This window comes from Chenopodium album, chromosome 19 (genome assembly GCF_948465745.1).
Source record: "Chenopodium album chromosome 19, dcCheAlbu1.1, whole genome shotgun sequence".
NCBI lineage: Eukaryota > Viridiplantae > Streptophyta > Magnoliopsida > Caryophyllales > Amaranthaceae > Chenopodium > Chenopodium album.
In genome coordinates this window covers 39,990,909-40,003,877 of record NC_137852.1, presented here as the reverse complement: position 1 = coordinate 40,003,877, position 12,969 = coordinate 39,990,909, and the positions used below count along the sequence as shown (strand labels likewise).

The 12,969-nt window shown below is 35.6% G+C and overlaps 2 protein-coding genes across 2 annotated transcripts; one reads left to right on the top strand and one right to left on the bottom strand.

Moving 5' to 3' along the window:
• The first annotated feature begins 452 nt into the window (after positions 1–452).
• LOC145595548 (phosphatidylinositol 4-phosphate 5-kinase 6-like) lies at positions 453–4,321 on the top strand. The gene is made up of 8 exons (XM_081651962.1): positions 453–1,626; positions 1,841–2,008; positions 2,512–2,677; positions 3,032–3,148; positions 3,239–3,432; positions 3,617–3,720; positions 3,824–3,908; positions 4,033–4,321. The coding sequence occupies exons 1-8, from the start codon at positions 506–508 to the stop codon at positions 4,319–4,321; spliced, it is 2,244 nt and encodes a 747-aa protein (XP_081508088.1). The 5' UTR covers positions 453–505.
• Positions 4,322–5,781: 1,460 nt separating this feature from the next.
• LOC145595546 (uncharacterized) lies at positions 5,782–11,863 on the bottom strand. The gene is made up of 8 exons (XM_081651960.1): positions 11,604–11,863; positions 9,965–10,249; positions 9,536–9,595; positions 9,227–9,436; positions 7,738–7,835; positions 7,551–7,648; positions 6,602–6,726; positions 5,782–6,504 (listed from the first exon to the last, which is right to left on the bottom strand). The coding sequence occupies exons 1-8, from the start codon at positions 11,805–11,807 to the stop codon at positions 6,367–6,369; spliced, it is 1,218 nt and encodes a 405-aa protein (XP_081508086.1). The 5' UTR covers positions 11,808–11,863; the 3' UTR covers positions 5,782–6,366.
• Positions 11,864–12,969: the final 1,106 nt, after the last annotated feature.

Sequence of the window (12,969 nt, the reverse complement as noted above, 5' to 3'; positions counted from 1 at the left end):
GGGTTTTGTTCAATCCTTTGGTCCAAACACAAAAATTATCAGAGGATAGGAGAGAGAGAGAAGAGTAAAATAAATTAAAATAATTAATAAGTAAAAAATAAAAAAAATCCCACAAAAATAGACATAGAAAATACAGAGCCGGCCATTGACTCCAATTTTTCACAATTTTTTTGTGACAACAAACATCATATTGCATTTTTCACACCAGAATATTCAACCCCATGTCTTAAAATCATTAATTTATATCAAAGTTCCAATCTTTTTTGAATATTTTGATGATTCAGTTATGTGGGTATGTCAAAGTTTCAATCTTTGAGACAATGTGAGTTGTTATGATTAAGAGGCAAAAAGAAGGGGGAAAAAGATTGAATTTTTATTTTTTCTTAGAATTTTTTTGAGGAAATTGTTTAATGAAGGATGGAGATTAGATGATGGGAAGAGAGAAGAGAAAACGGGGGATTAAGGAATGAGCTGAGATTAGGTAGGAAGAGGAAAAAGGAAGATAATGAGCAAAGATTTTGCTGGTATCTTCAAGTTCAAGGTAAAGAAATCAACCGCATTAACAGCAAGGAGAACAAAAACCAACAGCATCTTTGCATCAATGTCTGTTGCCCACGTGGACGACGAGGACCTCGCCGCCACAGGGCCCGGGTCAAGAGCCGGGCCCGGGGAGGCGTACCGAGCCGAGACGGTGTTCACCAATGGGGATTTTTATACAGGGCAGTGGATTGATAACCTCCCCCATGGTAATGGGAAGTATTTGTGGAATGATGGTTGTATGTATGTAGGAGAATGGCAGAAGGGTAAAGCAATGGGCAAGGGTAGGTTCACTTGGCCTTCAGGAGCAACCTATGAAGGGGAATTCAAAAGAGGTTATATGGATGGAATTGGAACTTATACTAATGCAAATGAAGATTCATATAAAGGATTTTGGTCAATGAATACGAAACACGGGAAAGGTTCCGAAAATTTTGCTAATGGAGATTACTATGAAGGGGAATGGATAAAGGGGATGCAAGAAGGTCAAGGGAAATATCAATGGGTGAATGGGAATTGTTATGTAGGTCAATGGAAAAATGGAGTTTTTCATGGTAATGGTACTTTAAATTTTGCTAATGGGAATGTTTTTGAAGGGTGTTGGGAGGAAGGGTATCCTAAGGGGGAAGGTACTTATAAATGGGAAAATGGGAGTTGTTATGTTGGTGTTTGGAGTGTTGAACCTAGTGAGCAAAGTGTCACCTATTACGCGGCAAGTAATGCATCTGATGCTGGAGAAGGTGAATGGGATCCTCAAGATTTGTTTAATGTTGATATGAATGAATGCAAGATTTACCCAGGAGAGGAGATTACCATGTTTCCATCACAAAAGGTGGTCAATTGGCCTAGTTTCAATGGAAAGACAGCAAGGAAGTTGGTTGATAGTAGGGCCTCGAAAGCAGGTTGGGAATATGATCAAGATGGCTCTCCTAATGGTTTGAATAGGAGAACTGGAGAGCGTTTGGAAAATTCCATGCCACGGAACTTTCGACCTATTCTACTCCCAAAGACGATCAAGAAGCAAGGGGAGACTATCTGCAGGGGGCATAAAAATTATGAGTTGATGCTCAACTTGCAGCTAGGAATAAGGTTATTACAGAATATTTCTTTTCAAACTTCTTTCAATGAACCTACTTTTGTCTATACCCTACTTTGCTTTAGTTGCTATGTACTAGCACATACCTCTGTACTGCAGATTGTTACAGAGTCGAAAATTTCTGTTGTATTCAGACTGCAGTTACAGGTGAAAACATAGTGTTCATTAGTTGATCATTAGCTAACAGCCTTGGGTATCCTTGTGCAGACATTCTGTGGGAAGACCTGGGCCACCAATAAAGCGTGACCTGAAGTCTTCGGCTTTTGACCCCAAGGAAAAAGTTTGGACGAAATTCCCACCAGAAGGTTCCAAGCACACTCCTCCCCACCCATCTTGTGATTTCAAATGGAAGGACTACTGTCCTTTGGTTTTCAGGTTAGCCTTGTAATGTAGGTACTTTGGATTCTTCAATTTCTTTTCTACAAAAGCAACGAAAGCATTTTTGAGGATTTTTATAGCTTGTGCTCATTCAATGAAAGCATGTAATGAAAGTAAATACGTACCAAACCATGCAACTAGCAAGCCAGGAGCTTGGACCTCTTGAGGCAGACCCAGAATATGCCTCCCAAGTCCCAAGTAGGACGAGATCGTGTTTGGCCATGTCTTGCAAAGGCTGTCAGGGGCACGATGGGTGGCTGACTGGCTGGCAAGGCCAATGAGTGACTTGGCAACCTCTAGGAGCTTTAGCTGAAAAATTTTGTATTAAGGAATTCCTACTCAACTGTAGAAGTTTTTATCATCTGCAAAACAACTTTTCTGCTTTATTGGTTTGTATTGGGAGGAAACTTAAATATCATTAACAACTGATAATTTTAAACTGATGACTTTTAAATTATTAATCAATCGTAATCTTAAGTTTTGATCATATTTCTGCTCAGGACCCTAAGGACACTGTTCAAAGTGGATGCAGCTGATTATATGTTATCAATTTGTGGCAATGATGCCCTTAGGGAGCTTTCATCTCCGGGAAAAAGTGGAAGCTTCTTTTACTTAACCCATGATGACAAGTATATGATCAAGACGATGAAGAAATCCGAAGTAAAAGTGAGTTTTTCTGCTTCACATTAGTTACATTTTATCTGTTAATCTAATTTGTTACTCTCAAATAGCCTGATATGATGCATAATAATTCTTAAAAAGCTAAAACATCTTTTTATCTACCTAGCATGTATTTTGGCTCCTTACTCAATTAGCTGACAATGTTTTCAATGATAAGCCATTCTTACATGTGCAACCGGGAGGCAGGAGCACAATCATTGGTGCTCCTCTGCCGGTATGTGCATGGCATATTGGCATACACTACCTTCATGTGCCCTACATGTCTCACATGCTAAGTGGTGCTTCTATATGTGCAAATAGATTAATAGGCCTACTTAACATATTTTGACCCTTATGCAGGTGCTCCTTAGGATGCTTCGAGCTTATTATAACCATGTTCGCACTTTTGAAGACACTTTAGTAACCAGGTTCTATGGTCTTCACTGTGTGAAGTTGACTGGAGCAACACAGAAGAAAGTAAGACTGATTAAGCCACAGACTGTACTTTCAGTAAATCTTATGTACTATCTGCTATTTCTACTCATAGTTTTGCAACAAATGGAACAGGTTCGATTTGTTATAATGGGAAATCTCTTTTGTACTGACTATGCAATTCACCGGCGGTTTGATTTGAAAGGCTCTTCGCATGGGCGTACAACAGATAAACCCGAGTCAGAAATTGACCCAACCACCACCCTCAAAGATTTAGACCTTAACTATATCTTCCGATTACAGAGGTTTTGGTTCCAAGAGTTCTGCAGGTGATTATAAATTTGTTTTCCTTTTCCTGAAACCAGAAACAGTTGATTAGTCAAGATTTTTGACTTCTTGTAATGCTTCAATATGCCTAAAGAGAACTTAGTTTAAAAAGTTCCATGTATTATGATATTTCCTTTTGCGTTTTCTTAATAACCTTTGAATAATTTTGGAAATTCCTTTATGCAGGCAAGTAGACAGGGACTGCGACTTCCTCGAGCAGGAGAGGATTATGGATTATAGTCTTTTAGTCGGTTTACACTTTCGAGATTCTTGTGCAAAAACTTCAGAAGGTGAAATTTTAAATACATCTAGAATCAGATCTTTGGCTTCTTTCAGTTCTTTGCCATAAGGCTATTAAGAAGTTTAAGTATGTGCTAAACTATTTTGATGCAGGAAAAGGAGAAAGTAATAGTGACCTGATAGCACCTCGGCTTTCGAAAGTAAACGAAACAGATAAACTAGTTTTTGATCCTAATCAGTAAGATCCTATCCAATGTTGTATACAATAAATGCTTTAGATCTTGTTAATTGTTGAGAAATTTATTGATTTACTGCTTTATACTTGGTTTAAATTCAATTTGGTAATGGTGTTTTTTTTGCAGGTGGGCATCGATTCGATTAGGGATCAACATGCCAGCACGAGCTGAATTGACAATACGAAAATCAGAAGATGGTGAATTTCAGGTAGTAGAACCAACAGGAGAGTGCTATGATGTTATCATCTTCTTTGGAATAATTGACATTCTACAAGACTACGATATCAGCAAAAAGCTAGAGCATGCATATAAGGCTTTCCAATATGATTCCACTTCTATTTCTGCTGTTGATCCTAGGCAGTACTCAAAACGTTTCCGAGATTTCATTTACAAGGTATTTGCAGAAGATGGGTAATGGAGATCAACAGTCATTCCACAAAATTTAGCTTTCAGCTCAGATGCTCGTTATACAGCCAGGATTTTCATTGTATCAGAATTTAAGCAGGCAATTCTGGCCATCAGAGCAGGCAGCCGGGCAGCATTCGGCAAGAACAACATTTTAGGACACATTCCCATGACAAATTGTTTTAGTGAAAAGAAGGTATAGATTAACCAAAAAAAAAAAAAAAAAAAAAGGAAATATAGAAGCTGCTCCTCAAAGATTATTTTAACTGTAAATTACAACTCCTAAAACTCGAAAGATAAACAGATTGGTTAGGCTGATTCTTCTTACACCTCAAAATTTCATTTTATTTTTTCTTTTGGTCCCAGAAAAATGAAGAACTTGAGGGGTCAAAGTACTAGTTGGTAATTGTACAGAATTCATTGAGGTAAACTTTTTGGTAGTATAATTTATCTAACAGGAAAACGAAATTCTTACAGTTTTCTTTATGGTTATAGCTTGTATTTTGTGATTAGATATAATTAGGAGCACATTCTAAGTCGAATTTGCCATATGACTGCTAAGTCTTATCATAATGCTCTCCCAATACATGGAAAATGAATTCATGACAAAATCACGCATGCAATCAACCAAAACAGTTGAGAACAATACAAGGTGTTCAAAACACCTAAAACACCAAACCAACAAACAACCTGAACCTATAAGTTTCACATAATCCTTCCCCGCCTTCAAATCTAGGCATAATTAAAAGAAACAATTCACTATTTTTATTGTTTAATAGTTCAACTATTACATTCTTATAAAAATACCTCAGGTCTACCTTTACCGTTTTTCTTCAAGTATAAAAATTCTGACTGAAGATTTGTGACAGAATCATTGAAATCAACCAAAACAACATACTAGTATACTACTCCGTAGTAATAAAAGTTTCTATAAAAATATTGAGCCCCTAAACAATCTATCTATCTATTAACCTATACTAAAAGCAAATCCTTTCATGACACTTGTCATGGCGTAGTGAAAAATTTTCCCGCCTTTTTCGCTTCTCTCTATTTTTATTTTTATTTTTTTTTGCAAAATCTATAAGTAAACTATTTATACCTTATGATTTTTTCTTTCCACTTTGACAATTATATTCCATATATACCCAAATGAAATAATTCTGAATATCTTTTATATACTTTATGTAGTATTTTGTAATATTATTGTCAAAAATATTTAACGACCGTGCATTACACGAGATTTTAACCTAGTATTGTAATAAAATAAAGATGAATGGCCTGAAAAAGTTGAATCCTCGACAGATTTCTGATGGTGAACGATTGAGATCCACATACAGAAAAGAAAGAAGAAAAGACAGAAAATAGGCCAGTGATGTTTTCCATTTTCTTAATAGCGTAGTTGAAATTTCTTTAAGGGGGAAAGCGCGCACGCACTAGTAGTCATGAATGTTAGAACAAAGCTTCCACAGATAAGCAAAAACTACCTCATATATAAAGTGAGTTTTATATAAAACTGAAAGTCTGAAACCATAAAGCATGAGAAACAGTGGCATCGAAATACTAGTTCGTAGTTATCAATCTTTCAAGAGTTCCAAACCCTATACAAATGTCATATTAACTGAAAAATACTTTTGATGAAGGTACAAGTGCTATGTACATATTATATGGGAGGTGGTGATATGATGGTATATACATAGCATGTGAAAAATGTGACATGAGAATAACAAACAGTTCCTACTTTATACAATTATCAACCTCCCACCCCGGTTAAACATAATCATACATTTACAAAGAAGCAGAATACTCTCAACAGCCAACAAAATGCAACAGATGAATCAGTCTAGATACATTCATCCAGACAAGCTCAGATTTACCTTCTATGTTTGAGCTTCCAGTTAGTGCAAATATTTTCTCATCTCCCATAGAAGTTGAAGCTCGTTGCCACTTTAAGATCAACAAATTCATTCACCAAGTATTTTGTACTCATGATTTCCAAGTTGCTGTCTGACATTAGCTATTCGATTGATCAGAGGAATAAAATCTGTATCAGATAAGCTACCATGGCTCGGAATTGTTACGAAAGAAACTTGCTGAGGGTCTCTTCCACCCTTCTTCCATCATAATGAGGTTAAGTCGAACAATGAGTTTTTCAACAGCATCATCTTCAGCTGGGTTCAGTGAACCTGATTTTTGCTGCATCATGGAAGAATCACATGTTTACTAATTATTATTGCATGGAGAAAGATACAAGGGTTAAATTTTTGACGACACATATTGGGTGAAATAGTACCTTTACTTCATTGTAGAACTTCAGGTACTGCAATGCCTCCTCATAGTAGCTGCAGTGGTACAGAAGAACAGCATAATCTCTCAACTCCTCAGCATTGGCTTCTAAGAGAATTAGACGTTCACACGCTGAAAGCCCCAAGCAGGGGGGGAGGGGTGTTAGTTGCATTATGCATCAATTATCATAAATTAAAAAAGAATGATTGAATCAAAACAAAAGCACAATACTTGCAATCTATAACCAGTGAGAAAAAATATGGATAGAAATATATATTGTCAGTATGCACTATATATTTGTATCATAATGCCTTCATATTCCAAGTCCATGAGTATATATTTTAAAGTTATGATCATGAACTTTTCACCACTTTATTGTCAGATTCCATAGAGTTTATGGCAAGTTGGCAAATCATGTTTTAAATATTGAACATATACTTCAAAACAAGAATATGTTGCATCTGATAGTTTCTTTTTACTAAATGCCATAGAATTGGCAATATTTCACATCAAATATAAGAAGAAATTCAAAAATTTTGACAAGGGTCACATTACTTAAAGTCTAAAACTAGCAAGGGCCAAAAGATGAAACAATAATTAAGGTGAAGTAAGAACTTAGAAGAGTGGATATTAGAGTAGTAAATTTGTAAGGGAAGTGAGGACTAGGGAAGCCGTGGGTATTGAGTGAGGTGAGGGAAAAGAAGGACGAATATGCCAGTAAAGGGTGGTAGGCAAATAATGTTGAAGATCAGTAGTCGCGGTGGCTAAGATAAGGTCAATGGTGGCGGTTGGGTTATCCAAGATCTTTGACATAAGTTAGTTGAAACCAAAGTTTCGTCAGAACCTCAAAAGTCAAGACAACGAACTCATTAAATCAAAATTGGGGGTTGAACACTGAGTGTAAATGAGTGAATCATTTATAAAACATTCTAATGGCTTCTATGTGCATGGCATACCAGATAATGCACGCCTCATGTCCCCAAAAAGCACACTAGTCCAAACACCACGATCTAGCCTATGTTGGGCAGCCTTTGCAGATGCATGTTCAAAGCCACTGAAATTAGCAAACAAAAATTTCATTAACTCAGACTATCAAATAGACATCACAGCAGGAGAAGTTCATAATTGACAGTTAGCCTCAACCTGTTAACGCAATTAGCTGCAATTGCTGCCCTTAAAAACAAACTCTCTGTTTGATTCTGCTGAAATGGCCAATAAGTATTCTTCAAATCTCTCAAGATCTGCAACAAGCACAACAAATATGCTAACTAAGCAGTTCCACAGTTCTCTAGACAAAGTTCAATTACTTGCAATATTTTATTCTTTATCCTACTGATCATTCCTCAATGTCAACACAAGGAAACAAAGAATCAAGAACCAGATCCAACTAAAATGAAGCACATTACTACTAATCTACCAATCTCCTATTATTCTCCTCTAAGTCCATCAATGATTCACTCATTATTCCACCTCACACATTTCTTATAATATCTCCTTTCTAACCAAACTGAGTGTCGCATAAAAATTTGGTATATTGTTTCATCAATTCCCAAACCCAAATAGATAGTGTTTCACTCTTTCAAGAACTATATAGCTTTATCATTCATATAACTGCCAGCAAAAATCTTTATCAAACAATTGGCCGATTCTTCTCCAAACTGCCATATACTATTTCCATTCATGAATATTTTTTAAACTTTTCTCTTTTAAGTCTCATCTTCTCAATTCCTTTTCTGAATTACTTTGCAGTTCTCAGTCACTTAGTGATGATTGGATTGGAAGTAATAAATTAGGGGGTAATAGGAGGCAAAATAGAAAAGAGGAAGAATGGTGAAGGACTGAAGGTGGTGATTTGCAGGTATAGTAATGATGACTTGATGAGTATCCCCAAAATTCAGTACCTACCTAATATATTGTCTCATCTACAATCACCTGTACCTTTCTCCATTCTCTTCATTATGTGTTCTGTTATTATTTCAGTACCTCCAATCCAAAAGATTTCCCTAGGAGGAGCTTAACTTTTTTTGAAAGCTTTCCCTAGGAGGAGGTTAACTGAAGATATAGGAGAAGTGGTTCACTGAGCACATTTGAATTTACTCGTCCATATTATATGCATAACTGCTCAATAAACAGTATTGACTCTAACAACACGTAATCATTACAATCCCTCCATCCCAAGATAAAGTGCCTATTAAATTTTGCATGGTCTTCAAGATGCAACTTTGACCATCAATATCTCCTTTCAACTTCTTTAATTACAAATTAACAAAATTATAAAAATTTCAAATCGTAAAGCTACACATTGAGACAAATTTATCAATATCTCACATGACTATATTTTTTTCATTTTTTGTATACATTAACGAGAATTTTTGGTCAATAATTTAAAACTTTGACCATGATAATAGAAATGAGCACTATATAATAGGTTGGAGGGAGTATAAGTTAGCATGCAATTGACCTATGCTACTACAAAATGCTTGGCTGAGCAGCACATCTGTAAATGTGCCAACATTATACTCAAAAGAGACAACCAGGTATAATTGCTAGTTGCTAACCACAGATCACACAAGCTGTATTTTCAGCAACAAGAAGGATCAGAACTCAAAAATGTGATGCCAACAAAGCTTACCTCCATCAACAAGGATTCTGATGTCATTATGTGTTTTTGATCGGATTCTTTGCCTTTCTTCTTATTATAGGCTCTAGGGAGACTTGACAAATCATGTGGGTGATATATTTCAACATCAAAATCTATTACACCCCAAAGTTGGAGCATTTTGAGGACCTCTGAATAAATCAGAGATAGGATAGCAACAGATCCACAACGCTGTGCTAGAACCTGTTTGCAAGTTAGCAACAAGACATTCAGAAGCTGACCTTATAAGTGATGTGAAGGACTTAAGATGTAAAAAATTTATAAAATGACATCATGCCATACCGAGTGAAGATAATAGTCTTTTGTTGAAGGGTTAGAACCTGCAGTGGTTCTCCGAAAACCCTATCAAGAAACCTCAAGTTAGTTATGGTAAAAAAATTTAACAACAAAAAACTTCTGATTAAACTACAGCGCATGACTAATAAAAGTTGGACAAACTAATATGGCTATATAAATCTACCACAATCACCACATAGTGTGGGTCCTATGACTTAATCTCTTGCAATGTCTAGGGATGCCACTGTACCAGTAACCATCAGCACTAGCAAAGAGACTACCTTTGAGGAACACACATCATCACAAATGATGCGATAAATCACTGTGTTTTATTATGCAATAACACATTCTATATCCATCCACACTTAGGCATTGTTGATAATTAAGATTTGTCTAATGATTTTACATGATCTGAAAGTCAATGCAGAAATATACCTTTGTGATGTACAAGTACCTCTCTAAACTATCCAATAGATCCTCTGGTGATGAAGATAGTGAAGAACGATAATGAGGACAATAGCTTGTAGAAAGGTTATCCAATCTCTCCACAAAAGCATCAACTGGAAGAGGTACAGATGAGTGAGACATGAGGGGGTCATCTTCTGCAGCAATATATAGAGCTGTTTTACCCAGGTCAACACATCTATTAATACATATGCTAGTTTCTCTCTCAATCTCAGACAAATTCCGAATCTGTGAATTAAAGCCATCCCTTGCAACCTGCTCAAACACAATGCACCAATCAAGAGAAATTTCATGGGGAACAAATCAGTAAGAAAACAACCGTAATAGAATACTACATTGAAAATCACACACAAGCTACTCAACACAAAATGCTTGTTGGCAAAGTATAATAAAATTTTGAAATAAGAATAATAGGAACTTCTTGCAGATATAAGAATTTCTGCATTCATAAATAGGTTTGGTACTCCTTAATAAATACAACTTCCAAATAAACTGCACATTCCTAGAATCAAATGAACACTTAGGACACCTAATAAAACTGAAAATAATCAAGTAATGTATGAAACATCTTTCGGCATGATTCAAATATTGAAATTTCTACCCACCCATTGCGTAGTATAATCACTGCACACATTGATGAGAAAAGAAATTTAAAAAGAAGTTGTGTCCCATATTTAGCATGTATCCGATACCAACACACCTAGTGACGTCCATACACCTCAAAATGGTAAAAATTATTATATGGTAATTCTTTGATGAAAAGTTGTGATTTAGAATCAAATCTAATCAACAAGAATCCTATTTGATGATAAGAGTGCCACAAATTAAATTTTGTAATATGTTTATTTTGAACCTCACTCAATTCAAATGAACTTTGACTACTTTTTTTCACTACCAAATATTATCATATGAGATCCTGTAAAATTTGTTTCAACATTTTAAAATACAACGGCTTTATATTTTTAACAATTATTACGGAGTACATAATTAAAGATATTCTAGTAAATAAAAGTTTCTCCATAGCAATCAATTTGCAATGAGAGATAGCATATTTAAAGAACATATCATGCCTATGTTGAATGTGTTAATGCTTATGAAATTTGTCCACACTCCATATGGTATTAATACTCGAACTTGTTTCCGTTTCCGTTTCCATCCAACCTGACTCAACAAAGCCACAAGATCACATCCTAAGTCAATTGACTGCTCCCATATATCCGCATTTTAAAGCTGGCTAATGTAACACATTTAGCGGCCCGCAACTTATACAGTATAACAATCCTGAATAACAACTAGAGTTCAACATTCAAAAATCAACAAACCAGAAATATAAATCAATACAAACAAAATTAAAATGAAAATTCAATCAAATGACCCTATTTTCATAACAAAGAACATAATTGCGATCATACAAACATTCCATTAATTAATCACATGATCATATCACTTGTTCATATGATTAAGCGTTAATTAATAATATCACTAATAATCAATCATCAAAAAAATTCAAATTCATCCAACAAATACACCAATTTTCAATCCAAAACAAAAATGCAACAAATCAAAATCAAAGCTACTCAGTAATCAAAGATTTTAATGAGAGAAATACCTGAGCATGAGAGATGTCAGTTCCGGAAGAATGAAGAGCATCGTGAAGGACGAATTTGAGGTCTTTTGCAGAGAATTGAGAACGGCAGAATAATCGAAAACCTGAAGATGAAGATGAAGATGATGAAGAAGAATGAAGTCGAGGGAGTCTCGGAGGAGAGAGAGTGAAGGTTCCAGAAATCCAAGGAGAAGAAGTACAATCCATGGCTGCTACTCTGTAAAAGGTCAGCGAATGTTGAAGCTAATTACGGTTGCACATCACAGTGGATTCAGTGATTTCATAGATAGATATTTTTTTCTTTTTTTCTTTCATCGGTTAGGGTCCGCCTCACTTCAGCTTAATTTCAGATATGTTCAGCGTTCAGCCCTAATCAGTTTAGTTGTTTTCAGTAATCGGAACAGGCCATAATTCATGATTTATATTTTTTTCGCTTTTTGGGACATATATTGAAGAAAGGAAGGAATAATGTTTTAGCTCTAAGCCACTTGATTTGTCTTTTTTGGTGTAGACGGTAAACTAAAGAGCAACGATGTAGATGAATTCAATCTCATGTCTTGAGTATCCTCTTTTAAAACTTTAACCAAGTAAACTAATTGGTTAGTTCCAACATTTGTACTCGTATATATAAGAAGTATGTACCAAATATGTCTTAGCCCAATGGTTAAAACTAAGGGTGTATCAGTGTATCTACAATATCACAAGTTCAAATTACCCAACATTTAGACACCTACTAGTTATAATTTATAGGTTAAATACACTTTAATAATCTCAACTATGGGCGATCTACTTTTGATAATCCCAACGAAGGTTTATTATCTAATAATCCTAACAATTGGGGGTGTTTGCCATTCAATAGTCCAACTGGTCAACACTAAGTCAATGACATGTTATAACAGGTTACCATGACACATGTTAACACGTGATTGGTCCAAATTTTTTTTTAAAAAAATAAAACATAAAAACAAAAAAAAATCCCAACCACCCTTTACCACCGTGAAACCCTAACCTCGTCGGACTGGTCGGCCACCGCCTTTTGGTCATCGAAACCAACCAGTCGGTGAATCCCGACCCCCGAAACCACCATCTTAGCCAACGTCGACCCCCAACACCACCAGCCCAGCGAACAAATGGAGAGAACAAAGCAAATAAAAGAAAAACCAAAAGAAAAATATTTATTGTAATTTTTTATACACATGATGTTGAATTTGAATGCTTGAATCGCATTATGGTTTTATGAGTGATCATAAGTTCAATTTCTATGTTGATACGAAATAACCCCTTAAAAACACCACTAGTAGTTTGTCGATCAACTCACATATTAAAGAAAAAGGGTCGAATTTTAATTTCCAAAGAATGAAATTGGATT